General features: G+C 36.6%; 3 protein-coding genes across 4 annotated transcripts; 1 reads left to right on the top strand and 2 right to left on the bottom strand.

Moving 5' to 3' along the window:
- The first annotated feature begins 3,596 nt into the window (after window positions 1-3,596).
- LOC124639221 lies at window positions 3,597-7,745 on the top strand. Of its 2 annotated transcripts, XM_047176495.1 has the most exons (5): window positions 3,608-3,911; window positions 4,174-6,105; window positions 6,374-6,549; window positions 6,995-7,189; window positions 7,360-7,745. In XM_047176495.1, exons 1-5 carry the CDS (start codon window positions 3,821-3,823, stop codon window positions 7,618-7,620), a joined length of 2,655 nt encoding a protein of 884 aa, XP_047032451.1. In that variant the 5' UTR covers window positions 3,608-3,820; the 3' UTR covers window positions 7,621-7,745. The 2 variants fall into 2 exon arrangements, with proteins under 2 accessions (XP_047032459.1, XP_047032451.1); XM_047176503.1 differs by lacking the exon at window positions 6,995-7,189 and having other exon boundaries at window positions 3,597-3,911.
- LOC124639238 lies at window positions 7,736-10,974 on the bottom strand. Its single transcript, XM_047176509.1, has 5 exons — window positions 10,553-10,974; window positions 9,714-9,845; window positions 9,338-9,394; window positions 9,113-9,241; window positions 7,736-8,825 (listed from the first exon to the last, which is right to left on the bottom strand). The coding sequence occupies exons 1-5, from the start codon at window positions 10,574-10,576 to the stop codon at window positions 8,691-8,693; spliced, it is 477 nt and encodes a 158-aa protein (XP_047032465.1). The 5' UTR covers window positions 10,577-10,974; the 3' UTR covers window positions 7,736-8,690.
- A 4,452-nt stretch (window positions 10,975-15,426) lies between these two features.
- Window positions 15,427-19,320, bottom strand: LOC124642658. The gene is made up of 8 exons (XM_047181245.1): window positions 19,012-19,320; window positions 18,792-18,912; window positions 17,883-18,699; window positions 17,243-17,448; window positions 17,004-17,113; window positions 16,384-16,590; window positions 16,012-16,238; window positions 15,427-15,834 (listed from the first exon to the last, which is right to left on the bottom strand). The coding sequence occupies exons 1-8, from the start codon at window positions 19,129-19,131 to the stop codon at window positions 15,606-15,608; spliced, it is 2,037 nt and encodes a 678-aa protein (XP_047037201.1). The 5' UTR covers window positions 19,132-19,320; the 3' UTR covers window positions 15,427-15,605.
- Between the last annotated feature and the right edge of the window lie 29 nt (window positions 19,321-19,349).

The following is a 19,349-nucleotide window of genomic DNA, read 5'->3' as shown; positions in this document are numbered from 1 at the left end:
CTCGCGTAGGTACTATGAAGATGGTAGAATTTTTTTTGGATTCATTTTAGTTATTGCATATTGCCATTTGTTACCTTGAATTAAAAACATTGTGTTAAAAATTGAAGTTAGTGACGAAAACGAATCGCTGCAAAACCGTAAAAGATCACGGTAAAGATATGGACAGTATGGAAACTAAGCCTGGGGCCCGATTCTCCTAATTTTACTTAAGCGACCTTCGATTGACGTTCGACTCAATTCGACTGAGATCCAATCCCGACTCGATTACGATTGAAGCGTATGTGGCATTCCGCTATTTTTTCTTTGAAATAAGCCTTTTTATCCTTTTCTGTCATTCAATAATGAATCATTTTGTCTGCAAATGATTTACGATTGCAAAATGATTGTACAGCAAACTACCGTATAGACCAAAATCATCAAAATAGCAGACCAATCGCACACCAATCAAATGTCAATCGAATACGATTGGTCTTTTATTAGTAGCAGAATGCCCGATATGGTTAAAACTGCTATTACGATCATATTGCGATTCGATTTTTATTCGATTTTGACATTATTAACTTAGGAGAATTGGGGCCCTGTTTGCGGACATAACTACCTACGCTCCGTTGAAGCAATAGGGTTGTCACTTTTAACGATATTGGTGTTGTTGTCTTTTTTACTTTTTTGTTCTGTAGTGATCAACCATCGAATTTAAATAACTACCTATCTTAAATAGCTTACAATACAATTTGAATAGGTAATTTCATGGCTTCGGTTAATCTCAGCAAAAAACGATAGTTTGAACACGAAAAACATATATAGTTCGGCCATTCAGAGAATGCGTTCCTGACACGTCGCGATTGAACTGACGACGTAATAACATTCATTGATTATTGATATAATAATGTTGTTTTAATGCTCCTCAATTGTTAAAACGGTAAACAACCAGCAAAAATATTTTTATCGTAACTGCAACGCCATTGCAAAGTTACGTCGTCAGTTCAATCGCGACGTGTCAGGAACGCATTCTCTGAATGGCCGAACTTTTTAGCTATAGATCTGTAACTTTTATAATTACGGTGGCGTAACCTTTGCAAGTTTTGGCGGGAGGGAGCTAGCCGAGGTTGGACGAAAATGTTTCGGGCGTTAGTCGGAGCGGGCGCGCGGTTGTCGCCGCACCGCCTCGCGAGCGATGGCGCGCGGACAAGGCTCAAGGACTTTTTACACAAATACATAATTATCAAACAAATAAACTACTGCTTAAAATAATCTTCCAATTGATTAAGTAATTTTTGTTATTGTATGTGATTATTTTCAGCTGTTCTTCATTTATGAACTGAGTTTTTATATTAATGCCCATTTTCACCAACAAATACCTAAATTAAGGGATCCCCTAAGAGCATTTACGGAACACTTAATAAGAATTTCGTTTTCACCAAAGTTTAGGTATCCCTTATCCATAGTTATTTATGTCAAAATTGGGAGAGCCCTTATTCTAAGTGGCACTTAGATTAAGAGATTGTTGGTGAAAATGGGCATAAGTCTTTAGTTAACTACCTAAACAGCTGAAGTAGGTATAGTAATTAAAAACCCATTACATAAAAAATACTTATTGTTCATTAATATCTACAAATTATTAACAGAAAAATATTTTCGTCTGCTACGACACGTTCGAAATTCTTTGTATATTTATTATAAAATTTTGAGTGCATATCGTTTTGAGCACCCTCAAAAACCAGGAAAATGACACCCACGACGAAAAAAAATTATAACTGTTGGAGCCGCGATCTTGGATTCACGTTTTGATTGCACTGTCGTTTTTAGAACCCTCAAATACCATGAAAATGACACCCATGAGGAAAAAAAATGATACCTGTTGCAGCCGCCATCTTGGATTCACGTTTTGACTGCACTATCGTTTTTAGCACCCTCAAATACCATAAAAATGACACCCATGACGAATTCCCCGGAATTCCCCTGAATAATTTTGTGGTTTGGTAGTTTTGTTAATTGGTCAGAGAATGATGATTGTAAATTAGATCAAATCCAAAGTAACTCAGTACGGTACCTTTACGCCCGCGGCACCGGCCCCAATATCAATAATCTTTTTAAAATGCATGATAAATCTATTGGCGATGCAAAGATTCTAACTAACGCCTCTAGTGTCAAAATAGTGAAGCTGTCTAAGAACGACACTTTGAAAGTTTTCGTTACAGTTAACGACAGGGAAAAACATATTAAATTAAATACAAATCAGATTTATGTGGCATTTTGGTGTTTAAGACAATAATAATGTTGTCAGTACTCGATGTAATTAGTGCGTCTGCAGGATACACAAAACCAATGCCAAAACAAAGGCTAATGGTACTTCTTTATCAGAGCTTTTTTTAGGAATATTTTGAGACGGTGCGACATAAGGATACAACTTCTGCCTTTTAGGGTCAATTCCCACTGAAAGAGCAGCGGCCGTAAGAACACGGACAATGTAAGAGCGCGGCGCGGCACGGCGCCGCGCGGCCCGCCGCGCTCGCGCTCAATCACTTGCATTTGCGGCCGCTGCCGGCCGTTGCTCTTTCAGTGGGGATTGACCCTTAGAATCTGGAACAATAAACATAATCTCGTTATCTGACGAGAAACTCGCCTTAACGTACTTAAACTAAATGAATAACTTATGAAATACATATATGTATATATAATTTGTGTACAATAGAACAATAAAAACATTATTATACTTACTGTTTGGAAAAAAGTTTGAAGCTTGAAAATGATGAGAACAAACTCTCATTGATGGTGAAATTGGCTTGCCTATTCTTAAAGCAGTCTTCCATTTATTCTTCATAATTTTGTCTTTTGAGAATAAATGAAAACTTATTCCCGTATCTCCGTAAGTACTACATTGAGGAACGCAACAATATTTCGTATTTCTGCTTTTATTAGCAACAGGTTTCCGTATATAATCGTGATCCATCTGAATAATCTAAACATAACTTCAAAAAATAAACAAAGTGTCGTTCTTAGACAGCTTCTAAATGTCGCCACTAGAGGCGTGCGCGTAATCTTTGCATCTTTGCATCGCCAATAGTTTTCAATTTCTCAATGTATTAGTATCGTGAAGAAATGTAAATATCAGGGGCCCGATTCTCCTAATTTTACTTAAGCAACATACGATCCCGACTCGATTACGATTGAAGCGTATGTCGCATTCCGCTATTTTTTCTTTGAAATAAACGTTTTTATCCTTTTCTGTCATTCAATAATGAATAATTTTGTCTGCAAATGATTTACGATTGCAAAATGATTGTACAGCAAACTACCGTATAGACCAAAATCACCAAAATAGCAGACCAATCGCACACCAATCAAATGTCAATCGAATACGATTGGTCTTTTATTAGTAGCAGAATGCCCGATATGGTTAAAACTGCTATTACGATCATATTGCGATTCGATTTCTATTCGATTTTGACATTATTAACTTAGGAGAATCGGGCCCTGCTAGTCAAACTAAAGGGCTATCTTCAATAAATGTTACTATGACTATTTCGGGATCAAATGTTTGCAGGGGATTCCTGGATTACAGTAAAAATATAATTTGCGAATTTTAATTTAGACTAGTTATGGAAGCGTTGAGATTAAGGAACCGAGTTAAATTATAATCCCTAGTCATTAAATAACGGGCCCTTTAGAAGCACAAACAATTTTGGTGTCTCTCAGTCTATGATCAAGATCAAATATCTGTGTCTGTCAATGTCAAATATTTTTTATTGATTTGCCGGGTAAATGGGCGAAAGTATATTCTTGTTTATTTTTAAATTTAAATAGATTTGTCTAAATAAAAATGGATTTTACTCCCGAGCTATCTGCATTTCAAGGCTTAATCGTGTCTGTGGACCACTCGCACTGTTTCGCAAGATTAACGTCTAGGGGCGGTAAACTAATTTTTCATATAACTTTTTTTCTATTATTTTAAGCTTTAACTCTAATAATACATGTGTTTTTTCAACAATTTAATATTGCTACCTAAAGGAGTATTCATTCAAAACCACTCCCAAATCACGTTCATAAGGTATAAAACTTTTAAAATGTCTGCATATACAAAACATTTATATAGAGGGAAATAAACAATACACTTTGTTTCTTTCCTATATTCATATTATGTTAGTTAATGCTGTTTGCGCCTTATTTTTGCAGGAAACGAAGAAAAAATACAATTCGTTCTTGAAAGTATTTCAAAGTTTTTAAGAAATGAAAATTATGTCAACGAGGATGGTGTAATTGATAGTATGGTGTCAAAAATACGGAAATTTGCTCTATACATTGTTCTAAACTCTGACTTGAAGGCATTGAAGGAAATAGCTGAACTGGAAGGAGTATTTCTAGTCATACAGTCAATACCTGTTATACCTCGTTATCTCATGTGTGAAATGTTATGGAACCTTTATATGGAGAATTTTGCATGTGAAATGGTCACCTATTGCTATCCTTTTCTAGCTGTGGAAATTGCTGGTGCTTTTGTTGAAAACTACAAATATTACAATCCTACAAAAGGTCTTAAGAAACTGCGTAATTTGTCTTCAGCCTGTTACAAACTGATCTGCAGGCTACATTGTTTTCAATTTGATAGTACTATATTCAATAAGTTACTGAAAACTTGTTATGAAACTCTACAAAAATGCTTAAAATACTTCCCAAAACCACCAAACAGTCATAGATTAAACATACTAAGCAAAGACGAATTGTACTTTTATAAAGGAGAATGTCTGGAAATATTTCTATTGTTGGTACATGAATGCTTTAGCTACTTTACGCAAGAGGTGAACTCGAGTTGTTCCTTTGACATCTATAGGTCAACATATAAAGCAGGTTGTTTTAAAGACAATCCTCCAACAATCAAAGTGTGTGAGTGTCCTAATGATATAGTATCAGAGTGTGTCAACAACTGTAACATATTGTTACTAGATGTCTTCCAAGAACTTGTAATGGATGTGAATGTTGACATATTTTGTGCTTGGAGTGAATTTGAAGTGAATCATATAAACATGCAGCAATCTATAGGAGAACTCTGCCACAAAGTCAGAACTGAACTGATTAACATAAGCAGTGTAGCTGAGCACCCAGTGGTTAGCATGATTCAACAAATGGCTCGTAAACCAGAAGTAATCAGTGATATCATCAACCTGACTGAGGCTGATGTGATAGTACAGAAGATAAATAGCAATATAGAGGAGAAGTTGTCATGGATACATGCTTTAGTCAACAAGGAGCAGCTGTGCCAGCATGTGGACCTCATCTCTGTCATAGACACACATATAGATATGTTTGATGAACAGGAATGCTTAAAATTATACCACACGTTTACTAATTATTCTAAGAACAGTATTAATAATAGAGAAATAGTTACAAAAATGTCAATCAAAATATTCGAACACTGCAGTGTTTCAGACAAGCACAAGTTGTTGAAAGAGCATTTTAGCGACAGCCAATTCCATGACCTTAGCGATGATGAACTCTTTCACAGTACATTAAATGAAATGTTCAACAAATTTGTTGCTGTGCCCGAAGCAGACTACACGGAAGTGTTGAATGTATTTCTTCAGAACCCCAGGCAGGTCTTCAACAAAATATTTATTTTAGCTGAAGAAAACACCCAACTAACAAACACAATGTTGAAAATAATGCAAATGCTTAAGGATTATGCCAATTATTATTATGTCACTGAAACAGACCCTTGCATAATAACTACAATAAAAAAGAATCTAGATGAGGTTTCTGAATCTGAAATGAAGCAAATAAATTTGGTGAAATTTTTAAGTGGTTTGAAATTAAGTAATATTATACCAGGAACTAAATTGCTTCTTCTCATCATTATGCCGCATATGCACAAGGCACTGTTGCACAAAGATATTAATAAGATACATGTACAAATTCACCTACTGAATGAGGCGTATACTATCCATGAGCTGTTGGAGTACAGGGCACCCATGCTGGCCATGTTGAGTCAAGTGTTAGAGGTGGTTCGCTGGGGGAACATCAACGAATTTGTGCCAAAAGCTTCATCAACTCTACAGCTTGCTTTGAACTTCCAAAAGTCTTTAATAGAAACATATGATAATGGTATACCAAGTAAGTATCAATCTTTATATGAGTGCAAAGTCATTTATTTTTAAATTTGTATTTTTGTTTATTTGTAATGGATAAAGTCAAAAACTACTGGGCCGATTTAACAAATTATATCTCTGTTGGAAAGCTACACTCTTCCCAAGTAACAGAAGCTATGTTTTATCCCCGTGCGAAAAGCAGTTTAAATCCCGGGAAAATGGCTAGTTCATATAGTATTGTATAAATATGTATGTAGAATTCTGTTATTGCTGCATAAAATATTTTTTTACAGATGATGAAGGCGATTGGTTGAGAATCAGGCTGAAACGAAAAAATATGCAGCCACTGAATAATTATTATTTTAGAAAACTATTAGGTGGACAAAGTTCAAATTTCTTTCAATCAGTGAGTGGTATGCAGGTTGATAAGGACTCTAGCCGCAGTATAATAACCGTTTGGGTCGCTGAGGTAATATACCTAGTACGAATTATTTAAAATACCTATCCATACTAGCACTTTCCATGATTTGAGCTGCCTCTGTCTTAAAAAAAAAATTGGTCCGCTGTAAAATCGGTTTACAGACGGTAGTTAGACGTGACAACGTCAAACACTAAAGTAGTATAATACACAGTAGGATTCGTGCTTGCAGCCCGTAGTATCGAGTCACGTTGTCACGTCAAAAAGATTTGAAGAATATTTGAACATAAAGAATGCCAATGAAGGTGTTCAGGAACAAGGCCAGCTGTATTAAAGTACGAAATCTTAGTTTACCTGAACAGCATCAAAGAATCTCTTGTCTTGGCAATCTTGTACTTATACCCGTCACGTGTCAACCGACACGCTGATATCCGAAAATTGTTTCTGCGATATTCCGAGCATGGGGGCAAAGTTTGGTTCTTACTATATTTTCCAGATAATTAGTTCCGCCACACTGGAAGAATGGTGTGTTGTATGGGACAACTTGACGCGCCACATCCCAGACGTCGAAATCCTATACAGCTTCTACGAAGCGGTACAAATGATCGGGATGTCTGTAGAGGACACTCGCACAGCTGCAACTAGGGCGTGTTTGTTTTACTGCATACAAAATCTTGTTTACATAATACGGGTAATTATTTTAATATTCTACTCAAATTATGAAGCCCCTTACAACATGACCTTTTGATAAATCAAGGGAGGGGAGCTCGTTCAGCAGTGATTTTTTAAATGTTTATTATTGATAAATATTTAAGAAAATTTTTAATGATAATTTATCAACATGTATGGTTTTTGTTCCAGTACAAATTTTTCCAAGGACGGTCCTTGACTGATCGACGAGTGGTATGCGTCATGTATAGTTTGTCCAAGTTCCTGCAAGACACAAATATAGAAGACGTCGAAGAGATTGGATCCAGATTAATGCCTTTGTTTGCTTTCTTGGTCGAAAAGAAGAACCTATACACTTCTAATGTGACAAGTTATTTCCGAAATACCAATTATTATGCACTGGTTTGTAGAGCGTTTAACATCGAACAGTCTCAAGAAAATGGAAGCACGTAATGAGATTATGTATGTTTCCTAAACTAACTTTTGTATCCATAACGAATCTTGTGGAGCGGAATTCTGTTGCGGGTAAAACGTCACACTTTTGTCGCTGATTAAAATAAACAAACACTCATTAACAATTTTCTTTAATTATTCATTCAAAAATGATTATAAAAATAAATCAATACAACTTTAACCCATAAATGACTTTTGTGCATTTCTGTTCTCAGCAGAAAATATTGCTTATTGTTGGATATGCTAATCTGTATTTATCAAGTGTAACACCATTCAGAGGTGTGTCTGCATATAACATTTAGCGCACGAGTGCAATCATTAAATCATTACCCGAGCCCCTCTTGAAAGATTTTGAGTAGCAAGTAGAAGTTATTAAGAAAGTTTATAGAAAGTCCGGATCAGTTGTTAACAGAAAAAATGTCCAAAGCTCAAAAGTTGAGAGGGCCAACCTTTTTGATAAGTTTAACATCGAAAAAGCCAATAGGAGAGTTATAATGAAATGTGTAAAGTAGTCGTGCGACAAAACGTAAAGTTTTTCCTGGGTTCACCGCACACCAAGCATCTCAGGTTAGGAGATGCACCGAAACGCCGAAGGAAACTAATTTTTGCACATGCAAGCCGTAATTACACTGGTACTACGAGTACAAGTCTTTGTTCGATTTCGCGAACAAATGTGCGATATCAATTTTGGCTAAAACGCCGCGATTCCAAGAAGTCTTGCATAACGCAGTTGAACTTAAACTACATATAAAAAAAACATTGTAAATTTAAGCTTACCGCCTACTATTACATCAATCACTATATTCTTCATTAATACATGGAAGTACACTCGTCAGGGTCAGCGCGCATGCATGTGGTCGCTATCCAACCACTTTAATCAATTAAGTTGATTAAAATCTTGATAGACTATTTTTTCCCTTCACTCGACACCACATTTGTCTGCGCTAACCCTTACGATGTAGTTTAGCTACCGATCTTAAGCTTTGTCCTTATGCCTAATTAAAGTAATAAAATAAATTCAAATTAAATAAGTATGTTTTGGTGTTAATGATGATTACCATACGATAACACTACAGTCGAAAAGTCGTAGTTTGCTTTTTCTTTCCGCAGTGTCCTCCCATCTGTTTACACATCTCGCACAGCTCCATTGGGTGCTCTCCAACATCTTCCTTGTCTTTTTTGTAGTCAGAAGGTTGAAGGCTTCTCTACAAAGAAGGTAATAAAGCATTATTCAGAAAATAGACGGGCAATGCGCAATTCTAGGGGAATTTCTACAACTATGTCGAGTATCATCTATTTACGACGCCGAGATCATTATGACATACAGAATCCATTAACCCACCATACCTGTATAAGTATATTTACGGCTCATGTCAAAGCTATACATATGCAGTTACTACTGCATCGTTATGCCGCCTAAAGATATTAAATTGACGGATATTGTTAGCTTCAAATATCTACTAAATACGTTATGATTTTAAAAGAAAGTTACCTGATTTGTCGGATACACTTGTCTTTTGCACCTTCTACATTGTTGACATTTATTACGCCAGGTCAGAAGGCTCACCCAAAAGTTACCGCATCTGCACCTAAACTCCCCGTATAAGGCTTCAGACCTGGACTGGAATAGACAGCAAAATCTTGAGATGCGCACAATTTGATACACAGAGTTACCAAAGTTATAAATAAGTAAGATTTATATAAAATAGTTACTTACACTGACTACCGTCCGACCATATGGTACAGATATATCTCGTCTGACAGGGGCAGCTGGCTGAAATGAACATACAATTTAGTTTCCTACTTAAAATGAAGTTCACACTCACTGTATCTACCAAATAGGACTGGCTCCTTTGTATAGTAGGTAATCACGAGCGCTACTAATTAAACATAAACGTCTGGGTTTGATTCGACATCAATCGGTTGACAAATTCATAGCTTTTTGGTGAATTTGAAAAATTATTTCAGTGTTAGGTAGCCCATTTATCGAGGAAAGCTGTAGGCTACTTACTTTACCGGGTTTGTGCAGAGGTTCGCACGGGGTGCGGGTGTAACCGCTGGCAGAATCTAGTAACTTTATAAGAACACGATACCTTGACGTAGGAATAAGGTGTTGAGAATCTCTGCACTCTAGACGCGGATGCGGGTGGCGTCCTAGAATACTCAGGATAGGATCGATGTACTGGTACCGTTGACCTCGGCACGTACACAGTACTTTCGGCGTCCTGCAAATTGTAAATTAAGTATTGCTTTAGATAGGTAATCAAGTATGTATGTATAAACATATAGGTACCTAAGTAAACAGATAGGTACTCTGTCGCAGATCCTGTAAAAATCCTATTAATATTATAAAAGCGAAAGTTTGTAGTTGATGAGCTGATTTTGATTAGGTATGACAGATGGGCCAACATCGTCACCCAGTGGTTGCCACAGGATGGTCATCGCAGGCGGGGTAGGCCCCGAAAGAGATGGCGGGACGACCTGGATGCCTACAACCCTGATTGGTGGGAGGTTTCAAAAGATCGAGAGGTGTGGAGACAAAATGGGGAGGCCTTTGCCCAGCAGTGGGACAGTACGGGCTAAGAAAAAAAAAAAAAATACTTGGCAGTGATATGGCTCAGGTGCGCTTCAGAATAACATACAGACTAGGTACCTACTTTTTATTTGGGACTATGAACTAAATAGTTGCTCAGGAAGCGGGTGAAACCGCTGGCAGAAGCTAGTACACACAAGTGCCTACCCAGGGGAAAACACTGGATATTTAGTAAATTTTTTTCATAATAGGTAGGTATAGGTACAATATTTCTGAAGAAAACTCGAACGCATAATGAAGTAAAATATTTCTTAACTATGCTTTAACCAATTATTTTTTGTCAGAGGCAATCTAATAACACGACATAAAAATGAATAAGTTAAACAAAATGTTACTCACACCACATGAGAAGCAACCTCCCATTTCTTACACGATTTTTATCACTGTATGTATAAAATAAAAGCAAACAAAACCACTATGGAACCTTAATAACTTTCACTTGATAGAAAAACAGTCCCGACCGGAGTAAGTAAACAACGCTAGTTATGGTGTATGAATGGATAACCTAATGTCAATCACTGACTTCAATTTTCTAGCAACAATCGCTTTTAAAATAGTACTACCCTTATAAAATTAACAAAATACCAAATATGTAGGTATAAATAATTGCATGAATACCGTTCAGCTACAAAATAAATCTCTACGCGACAAAGCCAAACTGCTTACAGAAACACAACTGCATTTATTTATAGATCTTCATCACATGATTGATGATAAGAAATGCATCAATAAGCTGATTTACTCAGGTCTACGACAAAGGATTTTCTGAAACAAAGACGCATAATATTTAAGAATTCCCCTGGTTTTTTCATCAGTGTTACCATATTAAAAAAAAAAAAAAACAACTAACGAAAAGAAGCCGTGGATACCTCAAATTGTTTGCAAAATGTGCTCTGAACGGGTGGTAAAAGAAGCCGTATGAGGTTTGGGGTGCCTATGCAATGGAGAAAACAACTAATAACTTTGATGACTGTTACTTCTGCTGTGTTAATTTTCGTGGTGTCAGTGTTAAAAAAATGATTTATCCAAACATACAATCGACTAAAAGACCTTCACCATATTCGAAGGAAGTACCAGGGGCCCGATTCTCCTAAGTTAATAATGTCAAAATCGAATAGTAATCGGATCGCAATATGATCGCAATAGCAGTTTTAACCATATCGGGCATTCTGCTACTAATAAAAGACCAATCGTATTCGATTGACATTTGATTGGTGTGCGATTGGTCTGCTATTTTGGTGATTTTGGTCTATACGGTAGTTTGCTGTACAATCATTTTGCAATCGTAAATCATTTGCAGACAAAACGATTCATTATTGAATGATAGAAAAGGATAAAAACGTTTATTTCAAAGAAAAAATAGCGGAATGCCACATACGCTTCAATCGTAATCGAGTCGGGATTGGATATCAGTCGAATCGAGTCGAACGTGAATCGTATGGCGCTTAAGTAAAATTAGGAGAATCGGGCCCCTGTTCCAGCATTCTGTTCTAACCGTGAACCATCATTCGAATGGGCAATGTTTTCTTTATACTATATAACAAGGAAATTCCCTAGTCTAAGCATGGAGAAGATAAAAGCGGGTATTTTTGATGGCCCACAGACAGCCCCGGATCTAGGGGGGGGCAAGCCGGGGCCCATGCCCCGGGCGGCAAAATCAGGCGGCTGCCTGATTTTAAATCCTACATCACATATCACAGATTACCATAATAGTTACCTACAGGGCCGTCTTAACCTATGGTGCAGGGTGTGCGAATAACCCGGGCGCCTCGGTCTCAGGGGCGCCGCGGGAAGCCCCACCACCAGGAAATTTCGATGAAATTACACCCGTTTGATAAGGAAGTTCCATTGTATCATGATACTGACAAGTAAAGTTTCTAAAAAAGTCGCCTTCGCTTTTATTAATTGATCATTTTGATTATTTTTCACTTTAACATCCTCCAACTAAGTGAAAAAATTCATTAAATGACAATTTATGTACCTACTGTTTTTCTGATGGTTTATTATTTTTATTGACGCACCGAATTATCGAACAAAAATGGCACTCGCTCTAATCACGGTTTCTTTTTATTTGTACATAATTCCCTATTTAATTTGTGAGTCTTCAAATAAATAACTTAAAAAAGTTCGCGCTCGCTACGCTCGCGGCTACTTGTTGCTTGACTGTATACCTGCTTAATCAGGTACTTTTGTGTCGTAGACTCAAAAATTTCGCGCTCGCTTCGCTCGCGCAATATTACCTAGACATTGCTTTGTTAACTTCATAAGTTAAATCCACGCTGCCTTACCTTTTATAAGTCAAATGTAGCAAAAAAAAATTTTATGGAGTCCTCAAAAACAAAAAAGTTTGCGCTTCCGACTGCTTATTACTTTACAGCGCTTTTTAAAACTTATTAACTTTTTGTGTACATGTACATTAATCTGTCTCGACTTTCATAACTTAAACCTGACCAACTGTTTGAGCCTACAATGATTTGGACACATTTTTTAAGTCCTTTACCTACCAAAAAAGTGACTTTCGTTGGTGAAAATAAACATAAGTAGGTAGGCGGGGCGGCATTTTTCAATTTTTGCCCCGCCTAAAAAAATTGAAGATCCGGGGCTGCCCACAGATAAGATTGATGAAAGATAGGTACTAAATTTTTGAAGTTCAATGACCAGGGGCACGATTCTCCTAAGTTAATAATGTCAAAATCGAATAGAAATCGAATCGCAATATGATCGCAATAGCAGTTTTAACCATATCGGGCAGTCTGCTACTATTATAATTATAAGACCAATCATATTCCAACGACATTCGATTGGTTTGCGATTGGTTTGCTATTTTGGTGATTTTGGTCTATACGGTAGTTTGGTCTACAATCATATTGCAATAGTTAATCAATTGCAGACAAAATGATTCATTATTGAATGTCAGAAAAGGATAAAAACGTTTATTTCAAAGAAAAAATAGCGGAATGCCTCATACGTTTCAATCGTAATCGAGTCGGGATTGGATCGCAGTCGAACGTGAATCGTATGTTGCTTAAGTAAAATTACTGCCTCGTTGGTCTAGTGGTCGCAAGCGCGGCTGCTGTGCTCGAGGTCTCGGGTTCGGTTCCCGGGTCGGGCCGAAATCGCTTTGTGGGTTTTCTTAAGCTTTCACAAAGCAGCCCGTAGTCTGGAAGTTGGTGATTGATTCACCCGTGCATCGGAGAGCATGTAAATGTCGGTCCTGCGCCTGGGGCCCGATTCTCCTAATTTTACTTAAACAACATACGATTCACGTTCGACTCGATTCGACTGAGATCCGATCCCGACTCGATTACGATTGAAGCGTATGTGGCATTCCGCTATTTTTTCTTTGAAATAAACGTTTTTACCCTTTTCTGTCATTCAATAATGAATCATTTTGTCTGCAAATGATTTACGATTGCAAAATGATTGTACAGCAAACTATCGTATAGACCAAAATTACCAAAATAGCAGACCAATCGCACACCAATCAAATGTCAATCGAATACGATTGGTCTTTTATTAGTAGCAGAATGCCCGATATGGTTAAAACTGCTATTGCGATCATATTGCGATCCGATTACTATTCGATTTTGACATTATTAACTTAGGAGAATCGGGCCCCTAATCTCTTTCCGGTCGTGTCGGATTGCCGTCCCATCGGGTTATGAGAGTGAAGGAATAGGGAGTGCACCTGTGTCTGCGCAAATGCTCGTGCACTATAATATGTCCTGCGCAGCTGACTGATCTCCTACCTTTTGAACGCCAATGTCGGCTATAGCCGACATGAGCAAGCGTGCCCTGGGGCCCGATTCTCCTAATTTTACTTAAGCAATATACGATTCATGTTCGACTCGATTCGACTGATATCCAATCCCGACTCGATTACGATTGAAACGTATGTGGCATTCCGCTATTTTTTCTTTGAAATAAACGTTTTTATCCTTTTCTGTTATTCAATAATGAATCATTTTGTCTGCAAATGATTTACGATTGCAAAATGATTGTACAGCAAACTACCGTATTGACCAAAATCACCAAAATAGCAGACCAATCGCACACCAATCAAATGTCAATCGAATACGATTGGTCTTTTATTAGTAGCAGAATGACCGATATGGTTAAAACTGCTATTGCGATCATATTGCGATTCGATTTCTATTCGATTTTGACATTATTAACTTAGGAGAATCGGGCCCCTGTGCGCCAACGACGGCTATACTCGACAAAAAACAGGTCGCAGAAAAATACAAAATAAACCTATTCAATCATTACTTTTATGTATTTTTTAGTAGATATTTAATTAAGATTTTCGGGCTTGGCGTACAGGGCATAGGAATACCGATATGGCGTGGCGGTGAAAAGGTTAAATGAGAACAGCTGCCGTGGCCGAAATCCAGTCTGTTTTATCGTCAGCGCAAATGACTCGTGGAAGTAACTTCAGCAGAATTTTGTTCATTGTTGTTATCGTCACATTAAAGATTGCAACACATGCCTACCTACTTACAATGTAAGACTAACCGCTACGACTACTTTTCTTGCATAAACAACTAGTACTTGAAATCCGTTAGGTGCCATCATCATTCGTTTACAGTTTACTTCCTACAGGTTTAGATATTATGTAGATTCTTTTCTTTGTGATAATACCTACCACAAAATTCAAGAAATAGTTTCGTTTTGTAGGTATACAACCTAGCTAAATATTTATGCTCTCCCAGCCATAGTCGATGGTAATGTCTGATGGTGTTCAAATTGTCAGTTTAAATTCAAGTAACAATGTTTCTATATATAGTTTCATTTTGTAGTTGTGATGAGCCAGAACTCAAATCTAATTTCAACGACGACACGTTTCCCAGTTCTGATCAAATTTGGGGAATGATAGGAACTATATTAGCAACAGTCGCGTGTTGGGTTGTGTATACAAAGGTATGAAAACAAACATACATACATTTTTACTGGCCTTCAGTCTGATAGGTATAACTTTATTATAAGCAAATCTTCTATTTCACAGAATTCTATTCAACATTATTATTTGTGCATAGCAAATCAGATTTGGACATGCTGAGCGCCTGTAACTCGATCTATTCTATCGTTAAAATCTTTTCAGATAAGGGTCGGCAGAAAAAGGTATCAAGATCATCACAATATCATGCCTTGCAAACCAAGGGTCACCCGCAGAGGACACATGTCATAATAAGCATATAAATTAAACCATTTAGTACTTTATAGAAATATATCTTTACTCCTAAAAATAATATGGCTTATTCTTATAAAATATAAATGTCGATAATATAAAATGTATAATATAAAAGCAATCTTACTACCCAAAAACACCACCAACAATAATAATATTGAAAACCAACAAAATAATATAAATATAGGAATTATAATTCAGATATCAATAAGTGTCATTTAACAGGAACATTGTATCTTTTGCATATTTCTTGCAGTCTTGCAAAAGATACTTGTATTCATCTTCTACTTGACCTCTCTTCAGTAAGAACACTAGTATATACTGATATGGAAACACTGGAACGTTATGGCGAGCGAAAAACCGGAGTTTAACTCGTTCAATGATCTTCATATCCACGAAACAGTAATCAGCTGTGCAGCAACTCCCTGGAGTCCTGTGAATAGTTTATTCTTTGAAATAATACCAAAGAAGGAATCTCTGTTATCTCAAGGGTGACAATTTTAGCTTGTTATGGACAGTATGTTATACTTAAATATTAATGAGTATTTGAGATGAATAAAGATGTATAGATCTACATATTGTTTGAATTTAAACATCTGAATTAATTTACCTTGGATCATATGTAACAGGCTTTGCTTTTAAAGTCTTGAATATCATCTGATAATATTGTCGGTACTTTCTCTTCATGATCAGAACAATTTGTTTTCCCTCAAAAGGAAATTTAGCACTTAGTGCATCAAGTTCTAAGTGCCAGAAGACAGCTGCTTTCGCTACTTCCACACTAGTTGTGTCAATCTCCAGTATTCTCGGGTGTTTGAGCCACTCGTACAGATATTCCTGTAATAGAAAAAGTGTTAGTTTTAATTTCTCTTGATATCCAGATTGCTGCAAATTAGTCAGCAGTATTCATTGCAGATTTACTCTACAATTTATATTAATTAAATACATCATATATATAATATAGTTATCGTGAAATACAAACCTGTAAGAACTTCTTGCATCGAAAACTGTCGTAAATAAAGTTGACGTGAATCAACCATTTCCCGGTAGCGAGGGCGCACACCATCATCCCCGTGAAGGTATCATCTGGCAATACCGCCACAAAGTGTGTTGCCAACATCTCCATTTTTGTATTTTCTGCCACTACGCCGCCTAATTCATTTATCATCGCAGCGATTCTCTCTCGGTTCTAAGAGAAAAAATGTTTAATGTAATCTAAAGTTTCTATAGAGCTTTGTACAGTCTAGGTGTCCCAATGTACGCGGACATCAGTGTCTTGTGCACAGAGACCTTAGTTGAATAAGTACAGTCCGCAAGAGAAGGAACGCGTGCCTATTCCCGCCTCGCGACGCATACAAAAATATGTGGACGGACGCATAACTGACTACGCGAATCGGAGCTTAATAATTTAATGTAAGTAAAGCATATAAAGTACAGTTTGTTTTCCAAAACTATAAAAAAGATCAACTATGAAGTAGGATCTGATCAACCATATAAATTGATCAATGTGTAAATCACCCAATATTGAATTCCACATTTCAATAACATAAGGAGGGTTTATGTGAAGCCTGCATGAAGTCTTTTTTTTATTTTTATACTTACATTAATGCTCTCTGAGAGCATAAAAATTTTCTTCTCGCAAGCACAAATCAAATTCTGCTTCAGCTTCCATGACTCTTCAGATGTCCCACTAGGAGAATGATAGTCACTATCTGAAACAGTAAATACTTCAGTTAAAGGAAATTAATCTTGGCAGAATAGTGGTCTCTATATAAATGGAACTTGTTTTTTCATTAAAATTTTTTTTGTTAATAAATTGCATTATTAAATATGTAATTTACCTGAGGTCATTTCACACAAGCTGGCTTTAATTTTGGTGGACACCTGCATCTTCCCCTTAATTGGGCTGTAATTGGAGGCTTTCTTCTTAAGTTTGTAGTTCTGAATGTACTTCTGAAACGGCAGGTAGTTGGCAGTCTTCTCTTTGCCACTTTCTATTAATTTTCGGAAACTCACTTTTTTGGGTGTACTCTGCCTACTGAAAGTTCTGTAAACATTATACAAATTCAATATTAATATTATGTCACAAAATGACTTGCTTTTCACTGCACACTGGTAGAACAGTACGCTGGACATATTTACAATTAACAGATATAAATAATTATTGGTGTTTCAGTAATAGCTTAATCATGTAACTTGTTTGATTCTATATAACTTGTAATTTTAATGAACTTCAAAAGCATGTAGGTAAATATGAATGTAAAAATTATTTCCCATAATATGAAATTAAATGCAGTAACTTTTATTTTCACTATTCTAATAGAGGAAGACAGAAGAGAGAAATTGTGACTTATATCAAAAGTTGTTTGGAGCAACAAAGCAGTTTCCCATTAGGTAAAGCATGAAGTAATTAGTAACAATATACAACTGAAATATACTTAGGCAGATCCCAGACATGCCAATATTCAATTTGTAACTCACTCATTCCCCAACTTTGAGAGGAAAGTTTTAAAGGGACTTGAAGTGGGGGTTTGTTTTTCTTCAACTTTTTTGCAATCAATTTCTTGATAAATATCCTCAACAGACCAACCTATTTGTCGCCGCACAGTCTTCGGTTTTCTAGTCTTTTCTAACGATGGCACAAAATCCACACAATCCTCTCCTGGGTCAATGAAACCAGCTTTGTAATGCACAACTGTCTCCTTAGAAGTCACTTTAAAGTGTTCAGCCTTAAGATGTTCTAAGTATGCTAGTTTTTCAGTATATATGTCATGGCACACTGGACAGACATAATGGTGCAGCTTCACATTGGTTGTGCACCTATTGAAATGTATGACATAGTTGTCATACTGATCAAATTTCTCGTCACAAAGTACACAAGTGACATCCATGTCCTCAGGTATATCAGGCAGTGGCTGTGTAGCTCGCGGGGGAAGAGATTGGGTGGCCCTGACTGTTTGCTGGTTGCCTACTACATCTGATGCTACAAGAGTTTCATTGCTGCTTGATCTTTGCAGTTGATTTTGCTCTATAGTGCATGTGGTGCGACAAGTGTGTGTGCCCAACTTGCTGTAGGACTCATTGCAACCTCCACATTTAATGGAATCAACATCACTGTCAGTCTCATCACTTATTTCATGGAAAATACTGCTGTTGCTGTCCATGTTGTCTTTGAAAAAGTTTTGATCATTGTCCCCTTCTGCAGAAACATATTCTTCCATACTACCATCATGCATATGGAATTCTTTAGTAAAGAAGTCATTGTAGTCACTTACAGAAGGCTTGTTTATGTTGGTTTCTGTTAACATTAAAATAAATAACACAAGACATGAGTATAAACAAGGTCAGTTATAAAACATTAAACCATAAACATTAAAATAGCTTCGGTACCTGGACATTTTCTTATCAAGTTGTCGATTCTTTCACATTGCTGCTTAAATAAATAAGCAGTGCTCAGATTCTCTATACATGAAGAGCAAACGCGATCTGATAATCCGTCACCTTCGTATATCTAGAAAATAATCAAACGAGTTGGTTGATTACAATCATCCAGCATCATGCGGTGGATATGACCGCAAAACAGTCTCGCAATAAGTAATTTAGTACTTACTTGAATATTCGTGAAAGACATCACCATATCAGATAACTTAATGCATTCATCTTGTTCGAATATTGAACAAAAATCACCTAGTTTCAAGCACAGTCTACATTTATGAAAACGGGAATCCATTTTCTATGAATAAACTTTTGGTTCAAAGTACCAATGCCATTGCCCAATATTTACATTTAATTGACACCTTCAAACGGTGCTTCGAGTACACACACACATTTAGCATAAAAATAGTGATCAAACAAGAATAAGTAGCTGAAATGAAGCCAATAATAACCGCCTCTTCAGTTTGAATTTGACAGAAGAAGGGAGCAATAAACTGTTCAATGACTTTGACA

Source organism: Helicoverpa zea, chromosome 2 (assembly GCF_022581195.2).
Source record: "Helicoverpa zea isolate HzStark_Cry1AcR chromosome 2, ilHelZeax1.1, whole genome shotgun sequence".
NCBI classification, from domain to species: domain Eukaryota; kingdom Metazoa; phylum Arthropoda; class Insecta; order Lepidoptera; family Noctuidae; genus Helicoverpa; species Helicoverpa zea.
This window is presented reverse-complemented; position numbering and strand designations above follow the sequence as displayed.

Coding starts and splice junctions, on each gene's coding strand:
- LOC124639221 (XM_047176495.1), top strand. CDS start 3,821: ATGGATTTTACTCCCGAGCTATCTGCATTTCAAGGCTTAATCGTGTCT. Junction 3,912..4,173: donor AAGATTAACGTCTAGGGGCG/GTAAACTAATTT, acceptor TTATTTTTGCAG/GAAACGAAGAAAAAATACAA. Junction 6,550..6,994: donor TAACCGTTTGGGTCGCTGAG/GTAATATACCTA, acceptor TATATTTTCCAG/ATAATTAGTTCCGCCACACT.
- LOC124639238 (XM_047176509.1), bottom strand. CDS start 10,576: ATGGGAGGTTGCTTCTCATGTGGT. Junction 9,242..9,337: donor ATGGTCGGACGGTAGTCAGT/GTAAGTAACTAT, acceptor TGTCTATTCCAG/TCCAGGTCTGAAGCCTTATA. Junction 8,826..9,112: donor AAGTGTATCCGACAAATCAG/GTAACTTTCTTT, acceptor CCTTCTTTGTAG/AGAAGCCTTCAACCTTCTGA.
- LOC124642658 (XM_047181245.1), bottom strand. CDS start 19,131: ATGGATTCCCGTTTTCATAAATGTAGACTGTGCTTGAAACTAGGTGAT. Junction 18,700..18,791: donor CTTGATAAGAAAATGTCCAG/GTACCGAAGCTA, acceptor TAATGTTAACAG/AAACCAACATAAACAAGCCT. Junction 17,114..17,242: donor CTTGTGTGAAATGACCTCAG/GTAAATTACATA, acceptor TTACTGTTTCAG/ATAGTGACTATCATTCTCCT.